The sequence below is a fragment of the Peromyscus leucopus genome, chromosome 2, assembly GCF_004664715.2.
Source record: "Peromyscus leucopus breed LL Stock chromosome 2, UCI_PerLeu_2.1, whole genome shotgun sequence".
In the NCBI taxonomy this organism is placed as follows: Eukaryota; Metazoa; Chordata; class Mammalia; order Rodentia; family Cricetidae; genus Peromyscus; species Peromyscus leucopus.
Genome location: NC_051064.1, coordinates 45,204,835 through 45,231,826, shown reverse-complemented (window position 1 = coordinate 45,231,826; position 26,992 = coordinate 45,204,835). Strand labels below are relative to the sequence as shown.

The following is a 26,992-nucleotide window of genomic DNA, read 5'->3' as shown; positions in this document are numbered from 1 at the left end:
GTAGGATACTCAGTTGCTTCTCCGGCACCATGTGTGACTGCAAACTACCATGTTCCACCATGATGATAATAGACTGAACCTCTGAACTGTAAGCCAGCCCCATTTAAATCTTTTTCTTTATAAGAGTTGCTGTGGTCATGGCATCTCTTCAGAGCAATAGAAACCCTAAGATGCCTGGGAACTGGAGTTGAGATAGTTTTAAGCTGCCACCTGAGTGCTGAGGACCACACCCCATCTCTGCAAGGGCAACAGTGCTCGCTCCCCAAACCCCCTCCCCACTTTTAAGATTGGGTTTTACTATGTAGCCCAAGCTGGCCTCAACTTCCTAAGTGCTGGGACCACAGGTTGGTTGCACCACAATTTATCTGGAGTTCAGAGTCTAGTTATAAGCATACTGGCCGTACTTCTTAAGTGGTATCTTAGTGTGGTTTTGTGGTGAGCTCCTCGGTCAGCGAGGAAGAACAACCACCACTCGAGGATTCTTCTCAGATCACACTTTATTGGAGTGCCTCTTGATTAAGGGAGAGCGGGAGGTGAGGGGCCCCGAGGAATAAACTGCAGCTGCTTATATAGGGAATCAGGCAAACGTGCCGTACTGTGATTGGGTCCCGCCAGAATGCAAGCACAGGGAGCCACGGGATAGGCTGAGGACATAAGGTCAATTACCATACCCGTGCATGCAGAGGTCACAGGACACGTAGTCCCGAGAGCATAGCCAAATAATGGAGTTGTTTACAGCTAGGCTACCAGGAAGCCAGCGCCATTTTTGAATGGCGGCTCCCTACATGGTTTGATGTGCAGCTTCCCGATAATGATGTAGAGCTTCTCTTCAGATGCACACAGGCCATCTATATATCTTTTCTGAAATGTCTATTCAAATCTGTTCTCAGTTTTTTGCTTTATTTCATGTCTTGATTTGGTGTTTGTTTTACAATAGGGTCTCATGTAGCTCAGGCAAGCTTCAAACTCACTATGTAGCCAAGGACTTTGAATTGATCATCCTGCCTCTACTTCCCATATCCTGGGTTTACAGGTGTGTGCCACCATGTCCAGCTTCTAATCTGTTGTCATTTTTAAATCAAGCTCTCTTTTTTAGTATTGAATTGTGATGTGATATATATATATATATTGTTTATGTTTTTTGACAAGATCTCACTATGCAGCCCTGGCTAGCCTGGAACTGGCTATGTAGACTGGGATGCCTGGAACTCACAACAGTCCACCTGCTTCCTGGTGCCTGTGCTGGCACATGCCTGTGTCTCTTGGTGACATAGGCATGTGCCACCAAGCCCAGCTAAAGCCTAGCTGTCAGTTTCTTAATAAAGATTCTTTGAAAAAAAATATTTCAATGAATTATAGCATCCCTTTCTTTGGTTCTTTGTACTTTTGAACCTGTAGCTGCGAAGTCAGTCTAGTCCAGGGTGGCAAAGAGTTTCTTCTAAGGGTTTTATAGCTGTAGCTGCTGAGTTTTGACATGGGTCTGGATATGTAGCTCAAGTTGGCCTCGAACTCCAAATCTGCCTGCTTCTGCTCTGCCTGTCCAGTGCTGGCATTACAGGCGACTGCCACTGGCTGTAGTTCTTACATTGGAATCTATGATTCCCTTTGACTTAATTTTTGTCTGGCACAGGCTATGAATAGTCTAGCTTGTAACACTGGCTCATTTGAAGACAGAGGGGTCAGGACCATGGGCCCAAGCTCAGAGACTGGGAGACCCCAGCAGCATTAGCTGAAGCCGGACTCTGGTCATGGACAGCGTATGGCTTCCAATCGGGTTTAGGCAACGGGAGAGGCAGAGGCAGAGGCACGTGTACTGAATGAAGATTGGCTGTTTATAAAGAATGGCAAGAGACTGGAGGAGATCCAGATGTAACTGCACAGATTAGAAAGTGGCTAATGAAAAGTGGCAAAAAGCACAAAGTGGAAGTCCAGACATGGTACTCGAAGGAATGGGGACAAGAGGTAGGATTAGATGGCAAAGAACTCAACCTTCGGTCAAAACACAAGCTATGGTGCTGTCCCTGGCCCACCACCACAATCTCGGGTGGAACTATTTTGTGGTCTGGGGTGGTGCCCTGCTTGAGGTGAATAGGTATTTGTTCTCATGACCTCAGGAAGTCACACAAATGTCACGGTCACTCTGTGTTCACTTGATACGTACTTATTTGCAGGTATCAGAACAATGTAGGCTTTTCAACACTTCACCCTAGGTCCCCATAAGAACTTCATTTAGATTCTGGTCTATAAAAATGGGCAATCTTGCCGGGCGGTGGTGGCGCACACCTTTAATCCTAGCACTCAGGAGGCAGAGCCAGGTGGATCTCTGTGAGTTCGAGGCCAGCCTGGACTACAGAGTGAGTTCCAGGAAAGGCGCAAAGCTACAAAGAGAAACTCTGTCTCGAAAAAAAACCAAAAAAAAAAAAAAAAAAAAAAAAAACCAAAAAAAAAAAAAGGGCAATCTCAAGATACCACGTTTCTTCATAAACCAAAGTTGAATAAACAGAGTTCTTATTCTCCTGAAATAGGGAAATTTGTCACTTTCATAGTAAAATCAATAAATTAGTTTTTTTAATTCATTGAGAAGCTTGATGAAATCATTTATTTCAGTAGAATAAAACAATCAGCAGCATGGAAATGTAAAGTGCTACATAAATTCCCCACATACAGAAGATTTGGAAGGCTCATGGGCTTAGACCGCTACAAGCAAAACAGGCATATTTTTCAAGCATGCTATTTTAACTACCTTGATGTGTAGTCATATGCTATGCTGGTCAGTGAAGAAGCCTTGAGTTCTGAAATCTGAGAACTGGGGAAATGGGAATCCTAAGACTTTACCTACCAGCTTCTACATGGTTTGGGCCTTAAGCTGGAACTAAAGGGCTAAACTGAGGCTTTAATGACAGAGGCCCTTCAGTGAGCTCACTGACTCCAAGGTGGGGGTGGAAGAACAATTTTTTAGATAGCGATGAGGGAAAAAAGCACAATGTACCACTTTGATGTGTGTATCAAGTGCTAAAAAGAAATGCCAACACACGTAAGGAGGTAGCTGGTTAGCAACAGGGAGGGAGAACGGATGAAATCCCAGAGCAACTTCAGTGCTTAGCACAGGCGCCCCCAGAAGATGCAGCAAGATCACAGAGCTCCAAAGGCTGCCTGCCAGTCTGCCTGGGAGGAAGACCGCTCTAGCGCATGAGCCATCTCAGCACAGGGTGATGGTGCAGGGTTTCTCTCCTACGTGGGAAGGCCATCCAGGCTTCCAGTGGGTTACTGGCTTCTCTCCAGGAGACCACTGGCCCAATGTTTCTCATATCTGGTATTATAAACTAAGACCTCAGAATATATTTTTTCATGGCAAGAAAACTAAAAAATTGGTAACCTATAGTCTTCCTGACATGAGGTCATCACAAAGTTCCTAGGCTTTTTAGACTTTACCAATTTCATATATAGACATAAACAATTTGAAGAACTATAAAATGCTAATCTATTAAATTTTAAATCTATTTAAATGTTAAGATTATATTATAGCATACAGTACCTTTTTAAATTTTAGGTGTTGACACAACAAAAACTGGCTACCAAATAAAAATGGAAATTATGTTCAATGGTTAACAGACCCCAAATCACATAATAGGACTGAAAATTAAACTCACCTTTAAAATGATTTTGTGAGCTATTTTTATCTTGCCCATAATTGTATTTAGTTAAAACCACATAAAAACTTTACAACTACCCTCCCAATCATACTTAAAATATGTATGAGCTAACTAACCTTTGTGGACTGACCTAGAACCCAAATACCATTTATATTCAGTTGTCTTTTTTTTTTTAAAAAAAAAAAAAAGCTTATAAATGGGCTTTGAGAGCATGATATATTTAAAAGCTGGGGACTGCCTATATTTTCCAGTTAAATCATTAATACAGGACCCTCAAGAGCTCCCTCAAGGTTGCTGAAAGAACATGCTGCTGGCAATATTGCCTCAAGTGGTCTCACTAGGCACTGTGATGACAAAATTAGATGTCAGCATCTGGGGGACTGGCTGGCACTAAGGGACAGATAAACTTTTCCACTGAAATCTTTCTTGGCTTTGATTAGTGAACAATTCTAAATAAAAGTTGGTTTGTTTTTAATCTCTCTTAGGCCCTGAGTTTTTCTATTAAAATTTGAATATTATACATGTTCCTAGAATAATTAAAAGCTATAGTGATTACAGAGCTGGGCATATAATATAATTCAAACCATGTACAAATGAAAGCAGAGCAAATATTCAAATTTTATGATCTCCTCACCTAACTTGTGAAAGAAAATATCAAACTATTTCTTTGCATGGACCCTTTCTTCCATGACAGGGTTATAAAGGCCTGTTTTCTTTTCATTTGTGTGCATATTAGAAGTGATAACAGCATATCAAAGTGGCTACAAAGTCTTTTCTCTTCAAGTAATATCCAAAAACAAAAATATAACAAAGATCTTCATAAATGTCTGAAATAAAATTACTCTCACCGAACAAAGTCTCAAATACAAAGATCACAGAATGGGCAATCCCAGTCTCTCCTATAAATGATACTTTTCAAGAAGCTAGTGAGTAATTTGCCCTCCCTCTGCCGCTCTTTATCCCCTCTCATTCTACAGAGCTAGAGATAGAACTCAGTGAGTGACACTGAGTACCCAGTAATACTCCAGATGTACAAACACCACCTTTATCTGAAACTCCAAAGGACTGCATAGAAAAGCATTGCAAATCTATGAAAAGCAGCACGGGTGTGAGCAACCACAATAAGTTACTTGTTTTGAAGTAGATTAAATAGTAAGACAAGGAACTGTGGCTTCCAGTCCCTTAATCTAAGCAACAAACTGTTGGACCACAGCCTGAATGTCTGCCTACAGCACAATGAATTTATAACGATAAAAAAGGAATGAAGGGTAAATACAAAATAATCTTTTTGTAAACAATCCTTAGGTTATACCCAATGCAGAATGTTTAATGAAGCAACGGAGTCTCAGCTCTTAAGTCACAAACCAGCATTATAACTCAAAGTCAAATATGTACTCATTGGCCAGATATATCCGTCGGAATATAAGAGCTGCCAATGCCAAAGTCAGGATGACGATGAGCATGGCAGACCCGCCGTGCTCAGTATGGTTGGCTCTAGGCGGCTGGCCTTGGATCATGTCGGGGGAAGTAGAAGATCTTCTCTGACTCTGCTGCTGGGCCCGGCGCTGTCGAGGGCTCATGGAGGTATTCTTAGGAGCCGGTTGGGGAGCTTGTGGCAAGGGTGCTCCAGATGGATTCTGGGCTCCATACTAGGAAACAGTAAGAAAATCTGTTTGAAATTGGCAAAATAAAATAAAATAAACACATTGTGTGTGTGTGTGTGTGTGTGTGTGTGTGTGTGTGTGTGTATGTGCACTCATTAACAGTTTAAGAATATGTAGAGTATTAAATATGACTAAGGTCAATCTACCAAGAACCATGTGAACACTGAGACTAGGAAGCAGCCCTGATGAATAAGCCAGAAACATGAGCTATCGCGAGCACTCATGAGGTGCAGGAGCCCATTTATCAGCAGACACAGGCGCTGCCGCTCTTTCTCCCCAGACGGCTGACGCAAGGGCAGTTTCTGCCAAGCATCTGGTAGCTGCTCTTCTTTCCCAAGATCTGAGGAGAGAAGCAGGTTCTCCACTTTCAACTTGAAAATTACCCATTACAAATAGTAGAAAGAATGCAACTCCAAGCCGTCCACCTTTGGTGAACCTGACTTCTTCAGTATAACCTTACCTATCATGTCGACATACTTCCATCAACCATAGTAAGGAAGGAATTTTAAACCACAAATTTTCATATTGCTATTGTGAAAATGTGCTTGTTTTCAAACTCAGCTTGTCCTCTCCCATAATCCCAGACAAGTGAGCTAAACACAAGTCCAAAAGTATCTAGTTTATGTTGTCAAGAGTGCCCTGGGTATGAGTGCCACAGTGTGCTCAACTCTGTACATGGCTGTTCCCCCAAAGCACTGGGTGGTGGCATCTTCTGGTTACCTCAAGGACTGCTCAGTCAGGAGACAATCTTAACGTGACACAGGGTGTCAAAATCTTAAGTCTGCCTTGGAGACAATAAAACTGGCAACAGCACATTCAAAGAAGCCACACAATGTATGGACTAAGCTCAGACTCATTAACCTGCCTCGACTGCATCAATGGCCTTTAATGCTTCACCGAGAGTGGCTGTCACCACTAGAACATACTCATCTTTTCAGACAAGAAACAAGAATGGTCTACTCAGAAGAATATGGATTAAATACAAGATATCTCAAATACTTGCCAATAGCGAAAACATAAACACTTAAAAGAATCAAATAATATAACCCAAACTCTTCTTTTAATCATTGAGAGTGTAAGCTTTGTGCTGGCAACAGCTTTAAACACGAGGAGGAAACCACTGGTCTCAGTTACTTACAGAATTTCTATTTGAGCCAAAGGGGCGGTGGTGGCACACGCCTTTAATCCCAGCACTCAGGAGGCAGAGGCAGGTGGATCTCTGTGAGTTCAAGGCCAGCCTGGTCTACAGAGTGAGTTCCAGGACAGGCTCTAAAAACTACACAGAGAAACCCTGTCTTGAAAAACCAAAAAAAAAAAAAAAAAGAAAGAAAGAAAGAAAAAAGAATTTCTATTTGAAACCTGCCTTTCGTTTCCACATTACAAGATGTTAGTTGGGTTTGGGAGTTCCCGCCTGTAACAGCAGCACTCGAGAGTGAAGACAGGAAGATGATAAACTCAAGGCCAACCTGTGCTACATACCAAGAAAGACCCCATCTCAAAATACAAAGGTGTGGGGTGCCCCTTAATGGCAGAGCGCTTTCCCAGCATCCACAAAAACCTGAGTTTGATCCCTAGCATAGGAATAAAGCTTAGATAATCTGAAATTCTTATAATTATTCTTTGGCGTTTCTTTTTTTTTTTTTTTTTTTTTTTTTTTTGGTTTTTCGAGACAGGGTTTCTCTGTGTAGCTTTGCGCCTTTCCTGGAACTCACTTGGTAGACCAGGCTGGCCTCGAACTCACAGAGATCCGCCTGCCTCTGCCTCCCGAGTGCTGGGATTAAAGGCGTGCACCACCACCGCCCGGCCCCTTTGGCGTTTTCTTAATGTAGTTAACCCATAACACAGAGTTAAAAAGAAAGTACTGGTGAATTTGAGTTTAAAGTAGTACCAATGCTGAGTTAAGAGCTGCACATTAAGACTTGTACAATCTAGGATTCCAAGGGACAATCTGCCCACTGAAGAGTGCAGACACATAAAACTCAATGTTGTATTGATAGACCCCAGACCCTGGGTACTACCTTCTCGGGTGGTTGCCCCAAGAACCCAGACTCCGGTCCAGTTGATGCAAACAGCAAGAGGTTTATTGATGTGGCTGTACAGTCAGGCTACTCTTGTCCTGAGAGCAAGAGTCGCGCCTACTGCAGCCGCGTAGGTACTTTTAAAGGAAAAAACCCACAAAAGCCATAAGATTACAATTCCCATACAATTTCGTTTCGATTGATTTATGTCTCAAGGCTAATTTCACAAAATCATGGTCTGATCACAGGGTGGGTACAGTCACGTCTGCATGCACATTCTTCCCAAAACCTCAAGGAGGGTATCAGGGTGGGAGTGAGAGTTACACAAAGGTTACAGTGGTCTTTCCTAGAACACTTGCAATTATCCCAGTCACAGTTGAGTGCACCTCTTAACAGAAATCTCTTTACATTGTTACACTGTGGCAGGGTGGTTGAGTAATGGCTGAGTCAGTTTGCCCTTGGAACTAGCTTTTTAGTTCCTCATTCTCCTGGGGCTTGGGGGGTGTAAGCCTAAAGGGTTAGGGTCTTTCAGTACGGTGACATGTCATCACAAACACCATGCAGCAAGTGAACCAACATTCAATGAGTGAACCGAGTTACAGCAGCCAACACAGAACACTACAGTCTAACTTCTGCATCCTGATGCTCAGTTAAGAGCATAAAAGTATTCAGTAGATCCAGGGACTATGGCTTAAAGAGAACACACGGCTGGTAACCAGCTGGCCTTGAACATGGGATCCTCTTGCCTCCGTCCCCCCCCCCCCCCAGTACTAAGACTGTAGGCATGCACTACCATACCCAGCGAGGAAACAGGTTCTTCCCTTTCTTTTTTTTTTCTCTTGAGACAGGGTTTCTCTTTTTTGTTTGTTTGTTTTTTGTTTTTTTGGAGACACGGTTTCTCTGTGAGTTTTGGTGCCTGTCCTGGATCTCGCTCTGTAGCCCAGGCTGGCCTCAAACTCACAGAGATCCGCCTGCCTCTGCCTCCCGAGTGCTGGGACTAAAGGCGTGCACCTCTACTGGATGGTGAGGAGCAGGTTCTGGGAAAACATGACGACACTATCACTATAGCCTAAGGGACTGGCTGCTCACACTACAGCTTTTACTGAGTACATCCTTTCTTTACTTAGTTTGAAACTAACAAAGCAATGAGCCTTCATTAGTTCCAGTCTGGCTTGGCCGAGTAGACGTGTGTTCCTAAGCCAGCTGTTTAGCCTAGGCCTCAGCCCCGTCATCCGTACAATGACAATAATATCCAATTCAGCAGTTGTGAGGATTAAATGGATTAATCATATCAAGTGCTTATGATACATAATTACTTATTAAATGTTAATCATTACTAATATTGTTACTATTAACATATCCTATTGAAGGCATTCAGATTTAGGTTGTGAATTTACTTAAGATAGTTCTTGGCCTTCTATTAGTATGATTAATACATTTAGAAAACAATCCTTAAAACACACATGTAATCTCAGCACTTGGAGGTTGAGGCAGAAAGATAGGTAAAACTATTTCATCCAAACAACCCCACTTAACACAAAAAACTAAAGTCCAGAAAGATTTGTTCAAAACAACATAATTAGTGGGGCAGCTGGGCTAAAATCCTACTATTAAGAAAAACAATTTTCTGGGGCTGGAGAGATGGCTCAGAGGTTAAGAGCACCGACTGCTCTTTCAAAGGTCCTGAGTTCAATTCCCAGCACCCACATGGTGGCTCACAACCATCTGTAATGAGATCTGGCGCCCTCTTCTGTATACATAATAAATAAATAAATTTAAAAAAATGCTTTAAAAAAAAAAAAGAAAGAAAGAAAGAAAAAGAAACTGCTGCTGGGTTAAAAAAAATTAAAAAAAAAAAAAAAGAAAAAGAAAAAAAGAAAAACAATTTTCAGTATTTGATCTAGAAGCATCTTACCTTACTCCAAACAATAGTGTAGGTTTGTGTGCATGGAGGGGGTGTGTGTATGTGGTGTTTGTATGTGGAGTGTGTGAGGAGGGTGTTTGTGTATTTGTGTGTATGTGTGTGTGTGTGCGTGTATATGTGGCGCGTGTTTGTGTGTGGGGGTGGGGGTGTCATGTGTGTATGGTGTGTGTGGTGGATGTGGTATGTGGGGGGTGTAGTATATGTGTGTCATGTGATTTGGGTGGAGTGTGGGTGTGTATTAAAGGATAAGAGCCATACCGATGTGCCGGCTGTAGCACCCTGGAATGCTGTAGGTAAATCGTCTTGTGACTCATTTAGTGAAAAAGAGTGGTTTCCGTCTGATTCAGCGATAGTCTTTCCAGATGAATTCACTTCGGCCTGTAAACAAGATACAGCCAAGAGCAGTGTTATAAGAAGAAATGAATGTTTAGCAATCGACTGACCCTCTCCTAGATTTACCCTCACTGCTCCTTTCACATGTACTGCTCTCCCTCCTCCTGGCTTGCCTCCCTCAGCCTTGATGAGGTCTGTGCCTAGTCTCATTGTATCTCATTAGGACATGTTCAGTTGATAGCCCTGAGAGCCCTGCCCTTTTTCTGAAGGGAAATGGAGGAGGAATGGATCTGGAGAGAGCAGGGGTTGGGGGAGGGACCGGGAGTAGTAGAGGGAAGGGAAACTGTGGTCAGGATGTAATGGATAAGAGAAGTAGAGCCAGGTGGCGGTGGCGTACACCTTTAATCCCAGCACTCTGGAGGCACAGGCAGGCGGATCCCTGTGAGTTTGAGGCCAGCCTAGTCTACAGAGTGAGTCCCAGGGCACAGCCAAGGAAGAAAAGAAGGAAGGAAGGAAGGAAGGAAGGAAGGAAGGAAGGAAGGAAGGAAGGAAGGAAGGAAGGTCGAGCAGGAGGGCAGGAGGAAGGGAGGGAAAGAGAACTAGAATGTAGTAAGCACTAGGGTTAGTTCTAAATGCAACTATGTGGTCTATGTGTTAATTAGCATATCCTGACAAAGTCCGACAGGGAGGTACTATTATTAGTTATGGGTGTAAAGGGGACACATGATGGTAAAGTACTATGTCTGACATGTCAGCCAGTAAACGGCAAAGCTGAGATCTGAATGCAGTCTTATACACTAGTCTAGCTTTAACTGCTATGCCCAAACGCCTGCATGAGGGCGTACATAGCTTACATGTTTTGTAGTAAGAAAACATTATTTCTAAAATCTCATGTCAATAGAACTGTATTACTTTCCTTTTTATCTAGAATTCAGCAGTAAACAAAAAGGCTACATAAACGGATCTGTTCTGAAGTTTACAGTACCTTAAAACTAATTTGTCTCGCCAGTTCTTTGGCTTCTTGGTCAGCCTGGCTTGAATCACTTCCCGAGTTTAAAGGCAACAGGACATCCTTCATGGCAGAGCCACAGCCTTCACAACAGAAATCTTGTGATCTGGTAGGAAACAATGTTCTTCAGTGAGCACAAATCAAACAGCTGAGTACTAATTCTCTTTTGTTAAGATACTCAAATCGTGGCTGGAGGGGTGGCTCGCACTTAAGAACACCGAGTGCTCTTCCAAAGGACCAGGGTTCCATCTCAGCACTCACATGGCAGCTCACATCCACCTGTAACTAGAGTTCTAGGGGGCCCAACGCCCTCTCTGGTCGTCACAGGTGCTACACACACACATGATGCACAGACATATGCATGTAAGCAAGATACCCACTAACATAAAAATAAATAAATCTTTAAAAAAATCTTTAAAGATATTCAAATATGGAATAACTAAAAGAAAAGAACACTTAACTTCCTAATACAGTCACCTATAGGCTGTAGGACAAGGCAGCAACTCAGTTCTGAGGAAAGCAAATGTGTTCATTAAAAACCTGCTTAGGTTTCATTTTTAAAAATAAGTTATCTAATTTCAGTTTTACTCAATTATTGAAAAAAAATAGCCAAATGAATGGAAACACATGAACTATGAACCAAAGGCTGAGGGGCTCCCAGCTGGATCAGGCCCTCTGAATAGGTGAGACAGTTGATTGGCTTGATCAGTTTGGGAGGCATCTAGGCAGTGGGACCAAGTCCTGTGCTCATTGCATGAGATGGCTGTTTGAAACCAGGAACTTATGCAGGGACACTTGGCTTAGTCTGGGAGGAAGGGACTGGACCTCCCTGGACTGAGTCTACCAAGTTGATCGCAGTCCTCGGGGGAGGACTTGTCCTGGAGGAGGTGGGAATGGAGGGTGGGCTGGGGGTATGGGGAGGGCGTGGGAGGGGGGAGAATAGGGGAACCCATGGCTGATATGTAGAACTGAATGGTATTGTAAAATAAAAAATATATATCACAAAAATAAATAAATAAATAAATAAATAAATAAATATTCCACAACAACAACAACAACAAAAAAATAAGTTATCTGTGCTGGGGAGTGGTGGCACATGCCTTTACTCCCAGCACTTGGGAAGTAGAGCCAGGAGGATCTCTATGAGTTCAAGGCCAGCCTGGTCTACAGAGTGAGATCCAGGACAGGTACCAAAACTACACAGAGAAACCCTGTCTCAAAAAACAACAACAAAAAAGTTATCTGAAGAAAGATAAGCTTCAGACCTACATAAACTGTCTATCATACTCTATGATACTAATCTAAAGAACACAGATCATGAGCCTATTCAAAGTCTGTGAAAAGGTCTAATATAAAACTCCAATTATCTCTTAGTAAAAACATATACAACAAGAAAAAAGTCAATTAAAAATAGAATTTATGAGCTGGGTGGTGGTGCATGCCTTTAATTCTAGCACTCGGAAGGCAGAGGCAGGTGGATCTCTGTGAGTTCAAGGCCAGCTTGGTCTACAGAGCAAGTTCTAGGACAGCCAAGGGCTACACAGAGAAACCAAGTGTCAAAAAAAAAAAAAAAAAAAAATGCTGAGCTTGGTGACACACACCTTTAATCCCAGAACTCTTGAGTTCAAAGACAGCCTGGTCTACATAATGAGTTCCAGAACAGCTAGAAAGGAAATGGTACTTTGAATTGAATGAATGATTATAATTATATAGATAAAAATATACCAAAAAGGAAAAAAAACTAAGAGAGGGCAATATCACCATATCCCTGCCTAATAAAATTTTCCTTTATTTTGGCCCAGATCATTTATTAGATATCTACTATAAGCTATATAAGTTGCTACAAAGATCCAGTGGGTTCCATTCCAACCCCAGGGAGTTGATCTTATAGACAGCTACAAATAAATAATGACTTTGGCTCTTTCTACCTGTCATGCCAACCAAAGTGGGACAAAGGAGATATGTCTCCCACCGGAGTAAACCAAATCTTAGTAGAATGTTATCAATTACTTTAATTTCTAATTATTATTATATTTATGTGTATAGGTGTTTTGCCTGGATGCATGTCTGTGCACCAATGTGTTCCTGTGCCCACAGAGAGCAGAAGAGGAAGGTAATTGGCTCCTGTGGGGCTTGAGTTACAGACCATTATGAGCCATAATGTGGGTCCTCTGGAAGAGCAGCCAGTGCTAACCACTGAACCATCTCTCCAGCCCATTAACTACTTTTATAAGAATGAACTAGTTGGGCTGGTAATACAACTTAGTGGACGAGTACCTGCCTGACATGAAGTGAACCCCGGGACTGATCCACAGTACTATAATAAATATCATAAGATCGATTTTTATATTCTGATCACTCCAAGGAAATTGGCAGAACTGGATTTGTACAATGCTAAGTTTGGATCCTTAACCACTAATACCACTCAGCCCTAACACGGAACTTACTTTTTGGCAAGTGTTCTTCTCTCCTCGGGTGTGTAATCTAGAGAACCTATGGCTCCCTCTCCTTTAGTTGGCATAAAACCAATGATGGCCAGCAATGCTGTCCTTACTGAAACAGAAAATGAACATCAATTCAGTGAAAGGGGTAGGAGCTGGGTTGGGGTAGGAGCTGGGCTGGGGTAGGAGCTGGGCTGGGGTAGGAGCTGGGTTGGGGTAGGAGCTGGGGTAGGAGCTGGGTAGGAGCTGGGCTAGGGTAAGAGCTGGGTTGGGGTAGGAGCTGGGGTAGGAACTGAGGTAGGAACCAGCTCAGCAGTGTAAGCACAGGGACCCAGGCTTGGTCTACAGCACCCATGCTCCCTGTGATTGTTTTAAGAAATAAAAAAAGAGCAGGTAGACACAGCAGTGCACACTCTAACTGGTTCTAGGGAAGCAGACACAGGAGGCTCCTTGGGGCTTGCTTGTTCAGCAAGTTTGACAAAATGTGCAAGCTCCGGGTTCAGAGAGACCTTGCCTCAAAAAATAGGGTAGAAGTGAATTAAGGAAGACACCCCACAACAACTGCTGGCCTCCATACACATCTGCACACAATAAAAATTTTAAAGGGAACTAGATTTACTTGGAAAAAAAAAAGATCTGAAGGTTTCAGGAAATCCAAGTGAGAGGTTATTAAAGTACTGTACTAACCTAGACATGGAAAAGTATTTTTGTTAATTTTTCAATGGTATCACATATTATCCAAAACATCTTTATTCTCAAAAGTGTATTATAATTCATTATTATGAACTGAATACAATGATGGGAGCTCATATTCACTAATACTCACTGCTCCATGAAGGCTGCCAGGTTTCAGGATGATGCCCTGAGATACTCAGGCAGATCTTCTTGCCTACTTCAAATCGTCCATTAGCCTTAGAAATAAAGAACACATTTTTTTTGTTTTGTTTTTTTTGTTTTTTTTTTTTTGTTTTTCGAGACAGGGTTTCTCCGTGTAGCTTTGTGCCTTTCCGGGGACTCACTTGGTAGCCCAGGCTGGCCTCGAACTCACAGAGATCCACCTGGCTCTGCCTCCCGAGTGCTGGGATTAAAGGCATGCGCCATCACCACCCAGCTAAGAACACATTTTAAAAACTGAAAAAGCCTATCTAATGCCTACTGCTTTCCAAGAATAAATAGATATATTTATATGTGAATAATAATTTTAAAGAATATTTAAGAGAATTAAACTCTAATAAAGAGACACAGTTTTTTTGTCCTCTTATAGACATACAAAAATATTTGTTAAATGCTGAATAAATAATAAAGACTGTTTTTTAGAGAGTGTATTAGCACCTTTCTGAGACTGAGCAGCATGATTGGAATTTAAATAATTAGCATGTAAAGATTTACTGATGCGGGGCTGGAGAGATGGCTTAGAGGTTAAGAGCACCGACTGCTCTTCCAGAGGTCCTGAGTTCAATTCCCAGCACCCACGTGGTGGCTCACAACCATCTGTAATGAGATCTGGCACCCTCTTCTGTATACATAATAAATAAATAAATCTTTAAAAAAAAAAAAAAAGATTTACTGATGCTATGCCCTGTGCCTACTACAGACCTAGGTTTTCATAAAGAGAAGACACGTAAGAGGTAAGAGGCCAAAGTCACTTGACTAGTTGGAGAGGAGACTTTGAGACAGGAGCAGTTTTTCAGAAGGTTGATGCCATTTAATTAGATAGAATGTAGTCAAGGAAGAGCAGAGACCATGAATTACTACGAGTCACAGGAATGTAGTAAGAATTCACATGAATATGGTGAAGCTATACCTGGAAAAATCAGGGAATTCTTCCATAGGAACCCAAATCTCAAGGAGTATTTGGTGTTATTCGGCTTTTAATGTATCAGCTGTTTCCTGCTATGAATTTCTTATGCGCTCTCATACCTTCCCCAAGAACTTCTAACAGTATATTTTATCTGATATACTTCTCTAGCATCCAAAACCAAAAGCAGAAAGGACAAAGCATTTTAGACCAATTGCTGAGTCTCTTGAATTAATGTAAACACCCTTAAGGAGAGACTGCCTGTCTCCCAGGTCTAGGAGACAGGTGAATTTAGGTGCATAGCTTTGTTTCTTATGCAAATGAAGCTCAGACCCTCCTTCCTCTTAAAGCCCAAGCAGCACTCCAGAGTAACTAACTCAGAACAAAAGGGCTTTTTGCATACCAGGTGCAGTGCAGCTATGAGGCAGGTTTCCTAGCTCCCAGCAGTTACAGGGCCCCGCCAGTACATGGCAACATAGAAATAGTGAGGCAGTTACATTTTAGTGACTCACAGACTCTTTTACCTACCCACCTGTAAGATTGTAGTTTGAGCACATTTATGATAGACTCGTAACATTTCATCTAACCACTTATAAGAATATATTTTGAGCACATAAATTCCCTTTCAGATTTGAAATTCCAGGCCTTATTTGACCCCATCTCCTCCATTCACTCCCCTTTTGGGTTGCAAATAAAGCTGACTCACTGCTCTTTTGGGGACCTCGGAAGCCTTGCATTGTATTGTGAGAGTTACCATTGGTGAGGTGGTAGACCAGTTCTGAACCAGAAGGAACCAAGATGGAGAAAAATGAAGATGAAGATGAGGATGAGGCAAAAAGAGCTTAGTTAGAACTAGGATAGGACAGGAGGAGAAGAGACAGAGAGAAGCTAAGCATAAGAACAGAATTGAAGCTGTGTAGATAGAATCTTATCTCAGAGGAACAAAGTAAATGGACTGTGGAACTCGGTGTACTTAGATTCATTCCCTCAGATTATTCTCACTGTTGGTAGCATCTCTTCTGGACCCCTGAGAAAGAGACTAGAGGGGGTGGACCACAAAAGTTTCTGATAATGAATTGGTTTGGACATGGGTCTGATGGCTTGATAGGAAAGCTACCAATGACATGTAGCAGGAAGGTAGAAGTAGAAGATGAAGAGACTCGGCACCTCTCCTGTCAGAGGTGACCACTGAAGTTATTTCACACAGATAAAAAGCAGCAGCAATCCTGAGCAGGGGAAGTAGCCACAACATCGAGGAAGAAGGTGAGAAAGGAAAAGGCACTAAGGCAGAAGCAGCACTCCACTGGTCGGAGGCTGACTCAGTCCTGCCTCGTCAACACGCCTGTGTCATGTTCAGTAAACACTTGCTGCAGAAAGTAGAAAGTGACACTTTTTAAGAAAGGAAGCAAGCAAGAAGGCAAGCACTGAGGAGGGCAGGGCTGCTTTTCAGTGTGGTAAATCCAACTGATCCCCTGGTTAACTACTGGTAAAGAGCTGTTGCCTACTGCGCTTGCACACACACACACACACACACACACACACACACACACACACACACACACGTCCCCCACATATACCAGCCCCTTTCTCCAGGCTGCTTGTTTCTCCCAGCTCACTGAAATGAGTCCTGACACAGGAGCCTAAAGGGCTGCCCCGGCCTTCGTGCCAACACCAACGATTAGCATAATGGCCAATGCTTGTTGTGCAGCTTCTACAGGCCAGGAACTTAGGATGTAGCTGTATTTGCCACGAACAACATCCCATTAGACAGAAACAAAACTAAATTCCTAAGACAATACATAACCTACATGCGGTGAGATGGAAAAGGCTAGTCAGGACCCTGACCAGTGACCCTAACACAAATGCCTTGTATTCTCCAGAGGACAGCTGCAGCTGCGCTAGTCTGCTGTCACGGATAACACCTCCTGTCACAGAGTGCTACCCTCTGAGTCAGATAGGAGGACTTAGATGGAACAGGATAAAGACTAAGAAGCCCTGGCAGTTCTCAGATAAGTGGAAAAAGAATGTTTCAACAGAGAACATTCCTGAAACTTGACTGCAATAGCCCACACAAGAGTAAAGTCATCAAAGAGAAAAACAAAGCAACAAAAAAGTCTCTCTCTGTGTGCGCGTGCGCGCGCGTGTGTGTGTGTGTGTGTGTGTGTGTGTGTGTGTGTGTGTGCGCGCGCGTTGCATTTTTCATGGTTAGGAGAGAATTAAACATGAGTGAGGGTAGGACAGTTTAGCAAACAAGAGAGTTAATATATCAATAGTCTTCTTTCACATGAAAAGAAAACACAGAAAGGTAGAAATTCTGAGATATAAACAGAAATAAAATAACATTTATTAAGGTATCCATGGCAGGCCCCACTCTAAGAGCTATTACAGGATGCTGATCTTTCATTTCCATGTCAGATCAGTGAGACAGATATTATAGTTTGTTGCAGATATGAAGAAACTTATGAAGATGACGTGAGATGGATAGAAAATTGGAGAGGCTGTGACTCTGAGCTGTACTCACAGTAGCACTACATGCAGCATGCCTAGCACTCCTCACACATTAATTCACTGACTCCTAACAACTGTGCGGTGACATTTACGCATAAACTAGTATCACCAGTACTTCATAGATGCATCAGCTTCCTCGGAATTATTCTGAGGAAAAAAAATCTGCATATCTATGGCCCAGGCTCTGAAGGCAAAATCAGAACAATATTCTACTTCATTTCTTATAAATATGCTGACTGCATTTGCAGATGACTGGAGAAGTTAACCTGCATGCACTGTCAAAACCAAGAGCTCTTACCGTTAGCAGAATAATGCTTGGTGGTTTCATGGGGTACTCTGGTGGGAGCACTATTCGTCCATGATAAACTCCTCCATCAAAATCGGAATCTGGGGGCCCTCTAACTGTGAAGTGCCATTCAAAAAGGTTATCCTACACAAAAGCAAGAATCCACAGGATCAAGAACATTTAAACATTTTATCGTTTTTATTAACAGTAACATTAAAAATGTCAGGCGAGGAGAATCAAACGCTTCCTAATAGTGCTAACAGTTTCTAAACACTCAAAATGCCTCAAGTCATAAATAAAAAGGTGTTATTTAATATAAACTTTTGCTTCATAAAAGTTAAAATATTTTCAAATCAAATATTTCCTTTGATCTAAAATTTAAATTTAAAAATTAAAAATTTCTAAGTCTAATTATATATTCATAAGTAAGATTTATTTAATTAAATTGGAAATTAATGCCTCAAAAATATCAATTAGTGGAAATAGTCAAATCATTAGTATAAATTTAAGCTGTCTTAACAAATCTTTTAAAAGTATTCTTCATTATGTATAACTGGTTAGTAATATTAACAGACTGGCTATATGTCATTATACAGTTACCAAGTTACTTTCCAAATCACAAAGTTCTTACACATCCTATTATGTCTTCTCTATTATCATGAAAACCTGACTATGCACAGTCAGCATCGGCCTTTCACAGACAGAGACAGAGGTAGAGATGCTTGTGTCAAAAGCCTAGGGTAGTTGCAGAGAGACAGTGCAGTGTGATGAGTTCTTTCTACTACCCCGCACTCCACACTAAACCCTAAGTTAGCATCTGAAATGCACTCACAGAGTCCCTGGGTCCGGTTGCCTAAGGAGTCTAACGAAAGGCTAACGAAACACTTACACAACGGAATAAAGCAGATCAATAAACAACCGAAACACATCAACAACTCAAAGCAATGGAAATGTAGTTCTGAGTCATCTTAGACAGAGTCCAGCAGTACTCTGGGCAGAGACAAACACTAACCTCCAGAGGCTGAGCGTGGTAATGATCTGTTGGATCTTTCAATTCCGCTGCTTCTTTCATCAATCGCTTAACAGCTGAAAGAAAAATCCATAAAATGGAGATATTTAAAACATGCTTTTCCAAGTCATCAGCACAGGCTAGTAAAAACCTTTCTAGCCAGGTGTGGTGGTGCACACCTTTGATCCCAGCAGGTGGTAGAGGCACGTGGATCTCTGTGAGTTTGAGGCCAGCCTGGTCTACAGAGAGCAGACAGAAGAAAACAGAGGTCAGGTATCTGCCCTTGAAAGAAAATCAGGTAGTTTAAAAACAAACAAATAGAAGCAGATAACTCTACGGATGGGTAGGAACAGGTAGAGGAGATAAAGCAAACCACACAAAGGAGAAATTAGAGTGTGGTAGAAACAGGCTAACGGGAAGCAACTCCCACACAAGACCCAGATCAATCTGGTGCTGCTTTCCACACTACTTCATTTGTGTCTAGGATTTTTTAAATCTAGGCTTTAAAAAGAAAGTTCCTAGCCAGGAGTAATGGCACACACCTGTAGCCCCTGAACTTAGGAGGTCAAGACAGGGAGATTTCAAGGTTGAGGCTAGCCTGGGTCACATAGCAAGACTGTTTCAAACAACAAAAACTACATTCTTGAGTCACTGTTCTACTTCCTAATTGTTAAGATTCTTTTCCATCTCCTATTCTGAAGTGAATCCTTATAGTCCATATGTATCCATTCATCAAATACTTCAGATACTTACTAGGAGCTAAATGGAACAGCTACAATCTTCAAACTCTGGGTCATCAAGGAGCTTAGAGTTGGAAGGCAGTCAGTATTAACACCATGAAAACACCTGTATTACAACATACACATTTGACACAACCTCTCCCTCCAAATTCTAGACACTCAACTTTGGTCATTTATCAGACACGCCCCACCTTCTCTCTACTCCAAGCCTCCTTATTAGTGTTTGCTCAGCTTGCAACGCTGTTCTGACGCCCATCACCATCTAGACTGGCTCCCACATATAAGCAATGCCTTTTGTTATTGCGGTCTTGTTTCATTTTGGTTTTATTTTCTGAGACAGGGTCTCACTATGCAGCCTTGGCTGGCCTGGAACTCACAGAGAGATCCACTTGCCTCTGCTTCCTGAGCGCTGGGATTAAAGACATGCATCACCATGCCTGGCCTTTAAGTAATTTCTTCAGGAAGGTCCTACTTGACACTTACCTTTCCTTCCTCAGAGGGACTAGAGATTCTACCTGGGCAAATCAAAGTGTCTGAGACAGGATAGAGACTAGGCATCCTCTTTAAATGATTCTAACAGCCAGTCATGTTGGTTGCCATGACACTGTACCTGCAGCACCTGTTTAACCCCATCTATTCTGCTAAGTATTGCAAGGCTCTACTTCACTGTGGCCTCCTCAGAGCTTAGAACAGAAAAGTATGCAAACTGATGAATGACTGTTAAAGTTTCCATCGTTTCTCTTCCAAAGAATCTGGAACTGTGACTGGTAATGTTTTTTTAAATGAACTTGACAAGACAAAATTCTTTATTCAAAGAAAAGCTTAATGGCATGAAAAATAAACAATACATATCCATTTTGGTTGAAAAGGTCAGTGCGCAAAGGCCTTCCACCTAGAGGCCCATGGAGAGGGGCTGAAGGCTGGTAGGATGATTCATCAGATCTCAGTTCAAGCCCCAGGACTCCAGTAAAAAGCTAGTGGCAGTGGCATGCATGTTTGTAAACCCAGCACCACTGTGATAAGACAAGATGGAGAACGAAGAGCACCTGGAAGCTTGCAGCCAACTAGAGCACACAGCAGGAACAGCAAGGAAGAGTCCACAGCAACAAGGTGGAAACCGATCTGACACAGGACCTCCACATTCACCCTGGCACATGCACGCCTGCACACACAGTAATAATAATAGTAGCAGTAGTAGTAGTAGTAGTAGTAGTAGTAGTAGTAGTAGTAGCAGCAGCAGCAGCAGCAGCAGTAGCAGTAATGTCTTAGGTTCCTACTGCTGCAACGAAACACCATTAACTAAAAAGCAAGTTGGAGAGGAAAGAGTTTTTTCAGCTCACACTTCCACATTGCTGTTCATCACCAAAGTAAGTCAGGACAAGAACTCAAGCAGGGCAGGATCCTAGAGGCAGGAGCTGATGCAGAGGCCACGGAGAAGTGCAGCTTACTGGCTTGCTCAGCCCACCTTCTTATAGAACCCAGGACCAGCAGCCCCGAGATAGCACCACCCACCATGGGCTGGGCCCTCCCCAACTGATCACTAGTTAAGAAAATGTCTTACAGCTGGGTCTTAAGAAGACATTTTCTCAACTGAGGCTTCTTCCTCTCTATGACTCGAGTTTGTGTCAAGCTGACATAAAATCAGCCAGTACAAATATAATAATTTTTAAGGAAAAGGACTGAAGTCTTCTTGTATTACTTTTCCTGTTGCTGTAATAAAACACCCTGACAAAAGTAATTTAAAGAAGCATTTATCCTTGCTCACAAGGTACAGTTCTTTTTTTTTTTTTTTTTTTTTTTTTTGGTTTTTCGAGACAGGGTTTCTCTGTGTAGCTTTGTGCCTTTCCTGGAACTCGCTTTGGAGACCAGGCTGGCCTCGAACTCACAGAGATCCGCCTGCCTCTGCCTCCTGAGTGCTGGGATTAAAGGCGTGCGCCACCACCGCCTGGCCAAGGTACAGTTCTTTGTGGTAAAGAAATCAGGCAGGCAGTTGGGAGCATCATTTAGGCTGGCTGGTTACACTACATCCCAGTCAGGAAACAGAGAGAGGAGTGCTAGAACTCAGCTCATGTTTCCTTTTTATATCAATCCAGACTGGATCATGGAATGGTGCCTCCACAGATATTAACCTAATCTATATAATCCCTCAAAGGAAATGCTCAGAGGTCCACCTCCAAGGTATTCCAGATACCGTCAGGCTGACAACCCAGTATTATGGTTAGTTTCAACTGTCAATTTGATGAGATACAGAATCACCTGGGAGACAAGGCTCTGGTTATGATCACGAGAGGTTACCTTGATCTGATTATTGAAGTGGAAAGACTCACCCTCTGTGGAATGGCCCCATTCCCTAAGCTAGGACCCCGCACTCGTGTGTGTGTGTGTGTGTGTGTGTGTGTGTGTGTGTGTGTGTGTGTGTAATGGAAAGAGAGCTGCACATAAGCACTCGTTACTTTCTTTCTGCATTTTGACTTTAGATGCCATGTGACTACAGCCTCACGATCGTTCGGCCATGACTTCCCCATTACGATGCACTGTGAGACAAAAATAAACCCAGGCTCCCACAATTGCTTTTGTCAGAGCATCTGACCCCAGCCACAGAACAGTAATCAAGACAGGAATCAATCACCACATTCCTGCTGTAAAGCTACATAAAACATTATTCCTAAGGAATCTACGGAATGTCGAGGCACACAGTGCCGCTGGACGACTAGGGCCAGGTAACTGGCCTGCTCCTCCTGACAGCCCCTCTCTTGCTTCAACCCCTGCTCCTCTCTTTGCAGGATCATTTCCTAGAGCTCTCTGACTCTGGGGGACGACATCGGTCACGAGAGGGAATGACGGCGGCTTTCCTGCTCTTAAGTCTTACTTTTACGGAGGCATTTGGTCTCTCTGGACCAAGACTTGAGGCTCCATGGGCCCCAGCATTTGCCCTCTTCTTTTGCCCAGCTGGTTCACTGAACTTACACTAAATTTGGAACCAAAAACATACAAATAAAGGGATCTTTTATAGGCCAATGTCTTCCAAACATCAATTTCTCTCGGAAAGTTCCTATCTTAATATCATCAGTTCCCAAGACAGTAAATTTCAGGAGGCACCGGGCACACACACCGTGCAGACGTATTCGGGCAAAACATTCCTACACATAAAACTAAAATAATTTAAAAAACTAAAACAAAATACATTTGAAGAATGTCTGAATGGAGAGAGGAAAAGACTAACTTCCTGCCTCCACAAGCTTAGAGCAATTAGAAGACTTGAAAAAAATTACAAGGCAATGACATATTGACTAGGTATGAGCTAAGTTTAAGGACAACCTAGCCCACCTAAGGAAGCCGAGAAGGCTAAACCTTCTAGAAGCTTGAAGTAACAGGAGTTTCAGATGGATTAAATGGAAAGCATTCCGAACAGAGGATCCAACAGGGACAGAGACATAACATCTGGAGAGTGGTTCAGGGGAAAACGCACACGAGCCTAAGAGGCTCAAGTCCTGAGCGACCTCATCCAGCAAACTGCTGTTACTGCTGTAACACTGGGGTACTGCTGGAACACTGTCAATCTGAGAAGTGATGAAGCTTGTGTGCTAACGGATCTAGTGATGACAGTGACACCTTCCACCACAGGGGGAGAGGTCAAGGAGCTACCAAGAAACTGAAGCTGCCTCCAGAGTTGAGCATATCTCAGCGACAGACTAGTTTTGTTTTTTCAGTCTGTGGGAAATCTGTGAAAACGTTCAATCACTACCGTTCTAGGCATACAACTGAGATGGGTCTGAGTGGAGTGAGAAGTCTGACTAGCGTCCTCACGCTTCAGTGACCCCAACAGTACAAACAGGATCCTGGTAGAAATAGGATACCTCTACAAGCTGAACAAAGTTACCATCTACACAATACAACATTAACCTTTAACTGTATTGTCTCCGCTTAAATTTCCCATCCATCTCTGAGATAACCCAAGCCCAGCAGACAGGAAATGAGATGTTTAAATTACTTCCTTTCCCATTGTCATTAATCTACAAATAACAAAGGCTGGAGAAGGAAAAAGCAAGCATTATCACCAGGCTTCTCAACATTTTAACAAATACTACAGTTCATCTAATCCACCTTCTTTGTTATATCAAAATCGTCTATACCAACAGGAAAGATTTTTTTTAAACTTTCTTTTTAAAATACCATCATCTTTGAAGAAACCAAAGAGGATGGAATTTATAAAGAGATACAAAAGTCAACCGAAGCTCAACATACTTTGGAAATTTATTAACTCACTATGTAGACCAGGCTGGACCTCACAAAGATCTGCCTACCTCTGCCTCCCAAATGCTGGAATTAAAGGCACATACCACCATACCCAGCTAGAAATGTATTAATTTCTAAAGTTGCTTAAATTTTACCATAACCTCGAGTACAATAACCTATCAAGATTGAGCAATTTGGGGCTGGAGAAATGGCTCAGAGGTTAAGGCTGCTTTTCCAGAGGTCCTGAGTTCAATTCCCAGCACCTACAAACCAGTTCAAAACTGTCTGTGGCTCCAGTTCCAGTGGATCTGATACCCCCATAAAGACACACATGCAAGCAAAACACCAGTGCACATTTAAAAAATAAATCAATAAATAAAAAGAAATTATTTAAAAAAAAAAAAAAGATTGAGCAATTTCCTGACAATGTTTCTTGAGGCGTTGTTCTCTGGATATTCACCCAAGTACCTCACCTCTGCTGATCTAGAGCAACCATGTGACTAAGGAGTACTGTACAACTTACCACACAGCTTTATTTTTAAAGTCCAGCTAATCAACCATTCTTGCATCAAAACGGGGAAGCCCCAGCATTTCAACTTTCTCTGGCTCTTTTTAGCTCTTCAGGTTTTAGTGACGGGATGAAGATAGAGAATGTGGTCCCATTAAAATTCAGCCGTGTAAACGTCATTCTTGAACAGGCATATGGCCAAATTTAAAGGACTCCCCTTAAACATGACAGATTCTACATTCGGTCCCTAAGAACACTTGCTTGCCAGTATTCAAGCTAACAACATTCTGTTCTTTCAAAATCTTTGGGCTTTTCATTTCTATATTCTGAATTTTTTTTTTCTAATCAAAGATTCACAACATCCCATACGGATGTTAGACTTAAAAAGTCCAACCTAAGAAGCAGCGTGGGAAAGAAAAAAAAATCAGGAGTTCTAGTTCACGGATCATCAATACCCTGGGGTTTATTAGTCAGAGCTGAGAGTTTCTTCTCCGACAAATTATCAAGGTACATTTAGAATAAATACTATGTATAGAATCCAGTAATTCGTGTCACGCTTGCCTTACTATTAAACAACTGATAATGTCGGGTTGTTGTTTTGTTTTTTGTTTTTGCATTGTTTTTAATGCACCAGAAAATAACTGGAGGCGGGGACTGTCTGGGACATTAAATGAAGGAAAGAAATTCTCTGCGTGAATTCGGACATATCAGCAGTCCACCCCACAAATCCTGGTTAGTTCTCAAGTACACAGCACAACTAGTTTAGTTACAGGACATTCGCTTTCTGTCTCTAATCCTATTCGCCTCCAAATACTGAAACGGGATATTTCAACGACAGATTCCTCCAACGTGAGTCAAAACACCTCACAAAAGTTGGTCGGCAGCGTCGGAGGGGGTACTAAGGATGCGGCAGCCAGGGGACGTTCAGTCCGACCCGCGGACGTCGCCTTTCCACCTGCCCTTGGCTTGGCTGTCTCCGGCTGCCCTCGGCGGAGCCCGGGAAGGAGAGGCCAGGAGCTAAGAGGCGACAGCAGCTCTGGGGATCCGCAGCGGCCGCCCCGCCCTGCGGCCTGCACCCCGGGACCGGCAGCGGCCTCGCGTAAAGCGCGAACCCGGAGCGGCCGCGAGAGCCGGCGGACACGAGCCGGCCGAGGCGCCGCTCAGGGGCTCCAGGGCCCCCGCCCGCCCGCCCGCCCGCCGGCCGCCCCCGCCCCGCTCACCCGGGCTCTTCAGGTTGTAGCGGGTCTCCATGGCGGGCCTCCCGCTGCCGCTCCCGTCGGCGCCGCGGCTGCCCGGGTGTCGCGCGGCGGACGCGCCAGGCGAGGGCCTCCGCTGACACCGCCCAGTCCGGCCCGACCGCGGGCGAGGCGCGAGGCCGCGGGGTCCGCCTCCCTGAGGGCAGGCCGGGCGCCGGGCGTCGCCGAGCCGGGCGCCGGGCTGCGGACGGCCTGCGGGGCTGACGTCAGAGCCCACGCGACGCCGCGTCACCGCCCGCGCCGGGTCTGTGAGGTCGGCCTGACGTGGCAGTCGCTTCGTGGCGCTCGCTGGCTCGCTCGCGCGGCGGCGGCGGCGGTGGCCGGCCTCGCGAAGCTCGCCCGGGGGCACCTGCGGAGGCGGGCGGGCGGCACCCTTGTCGTCCCCTCGGCCCAGCCCGGGAGGCCCTTCAGGGGTTCCTCCCCGGAGCTCGCGGCATGCCCGGAGGAACGGCGCGACCCGAAGCGGCCGGCGGGCGGGCGGGCGAGCAGGGCGGGCGACCGCGACGTGCGCTTCTCCGAGCCCGCTGTTTGTCCTGCCTGCTGCAGGGGACCGGAGTGGACTCGTGAACCAGTGGCCCCTAGCACCGCCGGGTGATCCGCTACGACACCGTCCTGGGTGTGCATCAGGACCTTCTCCAAAATGAAAGCGAGTGGTCGCGTGGGGTTTTAGTAAAGGCGTAGAGATATGACAGGTCGGACTTCAGAGGACACGGCGCGTGTGTCTTTGTGGAGTGTGTAGGACACAGAGAAAACAGAGTTCGGAAGGCTTAACGAGGAGAGAGGACCGCGGGACAGGAAAGGAGGGACCGAAGGACTGAGACCCAGTAGAGATTAGAGAGAAGGTTGCATGAAGACAAATGGACAGGCTAGTGTTATCTAAAAACCTTGTTTGATTTTTATATTGTCAAAGGTGTCTGTACGCGAAATAGTGATTTGTCCCAGCAGACTGAAGCGGGAGAGGGGAAAGCTACGTTTAAATGGCATCTTTTAAACCATTCAAAGGTGCTCTTTTCTGAATGGTAAACTGATAATCTGATGAATCGAGAAGCCAACAAAACCGAACTCCAGTGTGCGTCTTCATTAATCCTTCATTTTGTGTTCTTGGTTTTCTGTCCTCAAATTTAGCATCCAACGCCCTCCCCCTGCCTCTGCTCAGCAACCGACCTCATAACCGTAGCCATTCCCATCCTGTCTCTGGGTGCACCCTCCCCTGGGGCTCCCCTTTTCTTCCAAACAGTAGAGAGGAGGATGTTTCCCTTTTATTCTTGAAGCCACCCTCACCAGGTCCTTCGGGGTCCTTCTCTGTACAAAACCGGCCCAGTAGGAATTAATAGCCTCTCCTTTTTTAGCTAAAAAAATAAAAATAAATAAATAAATAAAAAATCAGCAACAAATCTGGCATTGAGTTACGGGCACAGGTCAAAGTTTAATTATAAGTGCTGTAAGAGAAAAGCCAACTCGAATTGTTCTCTAAATTGAAACATGTACAGAGTGGGGAGTTATGTTGATAAAAAGTGATGCTAATTAAAAGTTACTAAATTCTTGACTGCTAACTGGATGGGAAGGGAATTAATTTTCCCAGAAAATTTAGGTTTGTCAAAAGAATGCT

At 43.6% G+C, this 26,992-nt stretch overlaps 1 protein-coding gene across 1 annotated transcript; it reads right to left on the bottom strand.

The window, feature by feature from the left end:
* Nucleotides 1–2,580: 2,580 nt before the first annotated feature.
* Ube2j1 (ubiquitin conjugating enzyme E2 J1) lies at nucleotides 2,581–25,556 on the bottom strand. The gene is made up of 8 exons (XM_028872757.2): nucleotides 25,348–25,556; nucleotides 18,647–18,720; nucleotides 17,647–17,778; nucleotides 13,869–13,953; nucleotides 13,049–13,154; nucleotides 10,578–10,707; nucleotides 9,518–9,637; nucleotides 2,581–5,302 (listed from the first exon to the last, which is right to left on the bottom strand). Exons 1-8 carry the CDS (start codon nucleotides 25,376–25,378, stop codon nucleotides 5,024–5,026), a joined length of 957 nt encoding a protein of 318 aa, XP_028728590.1. The 5' UTR covers nucleotides 25,379–25,556; the 3' UTR covers nucleotides 2,581–5,023.
* Nucleotides 25,557–26,992: the final 1,436 nt, after the last annotated feature.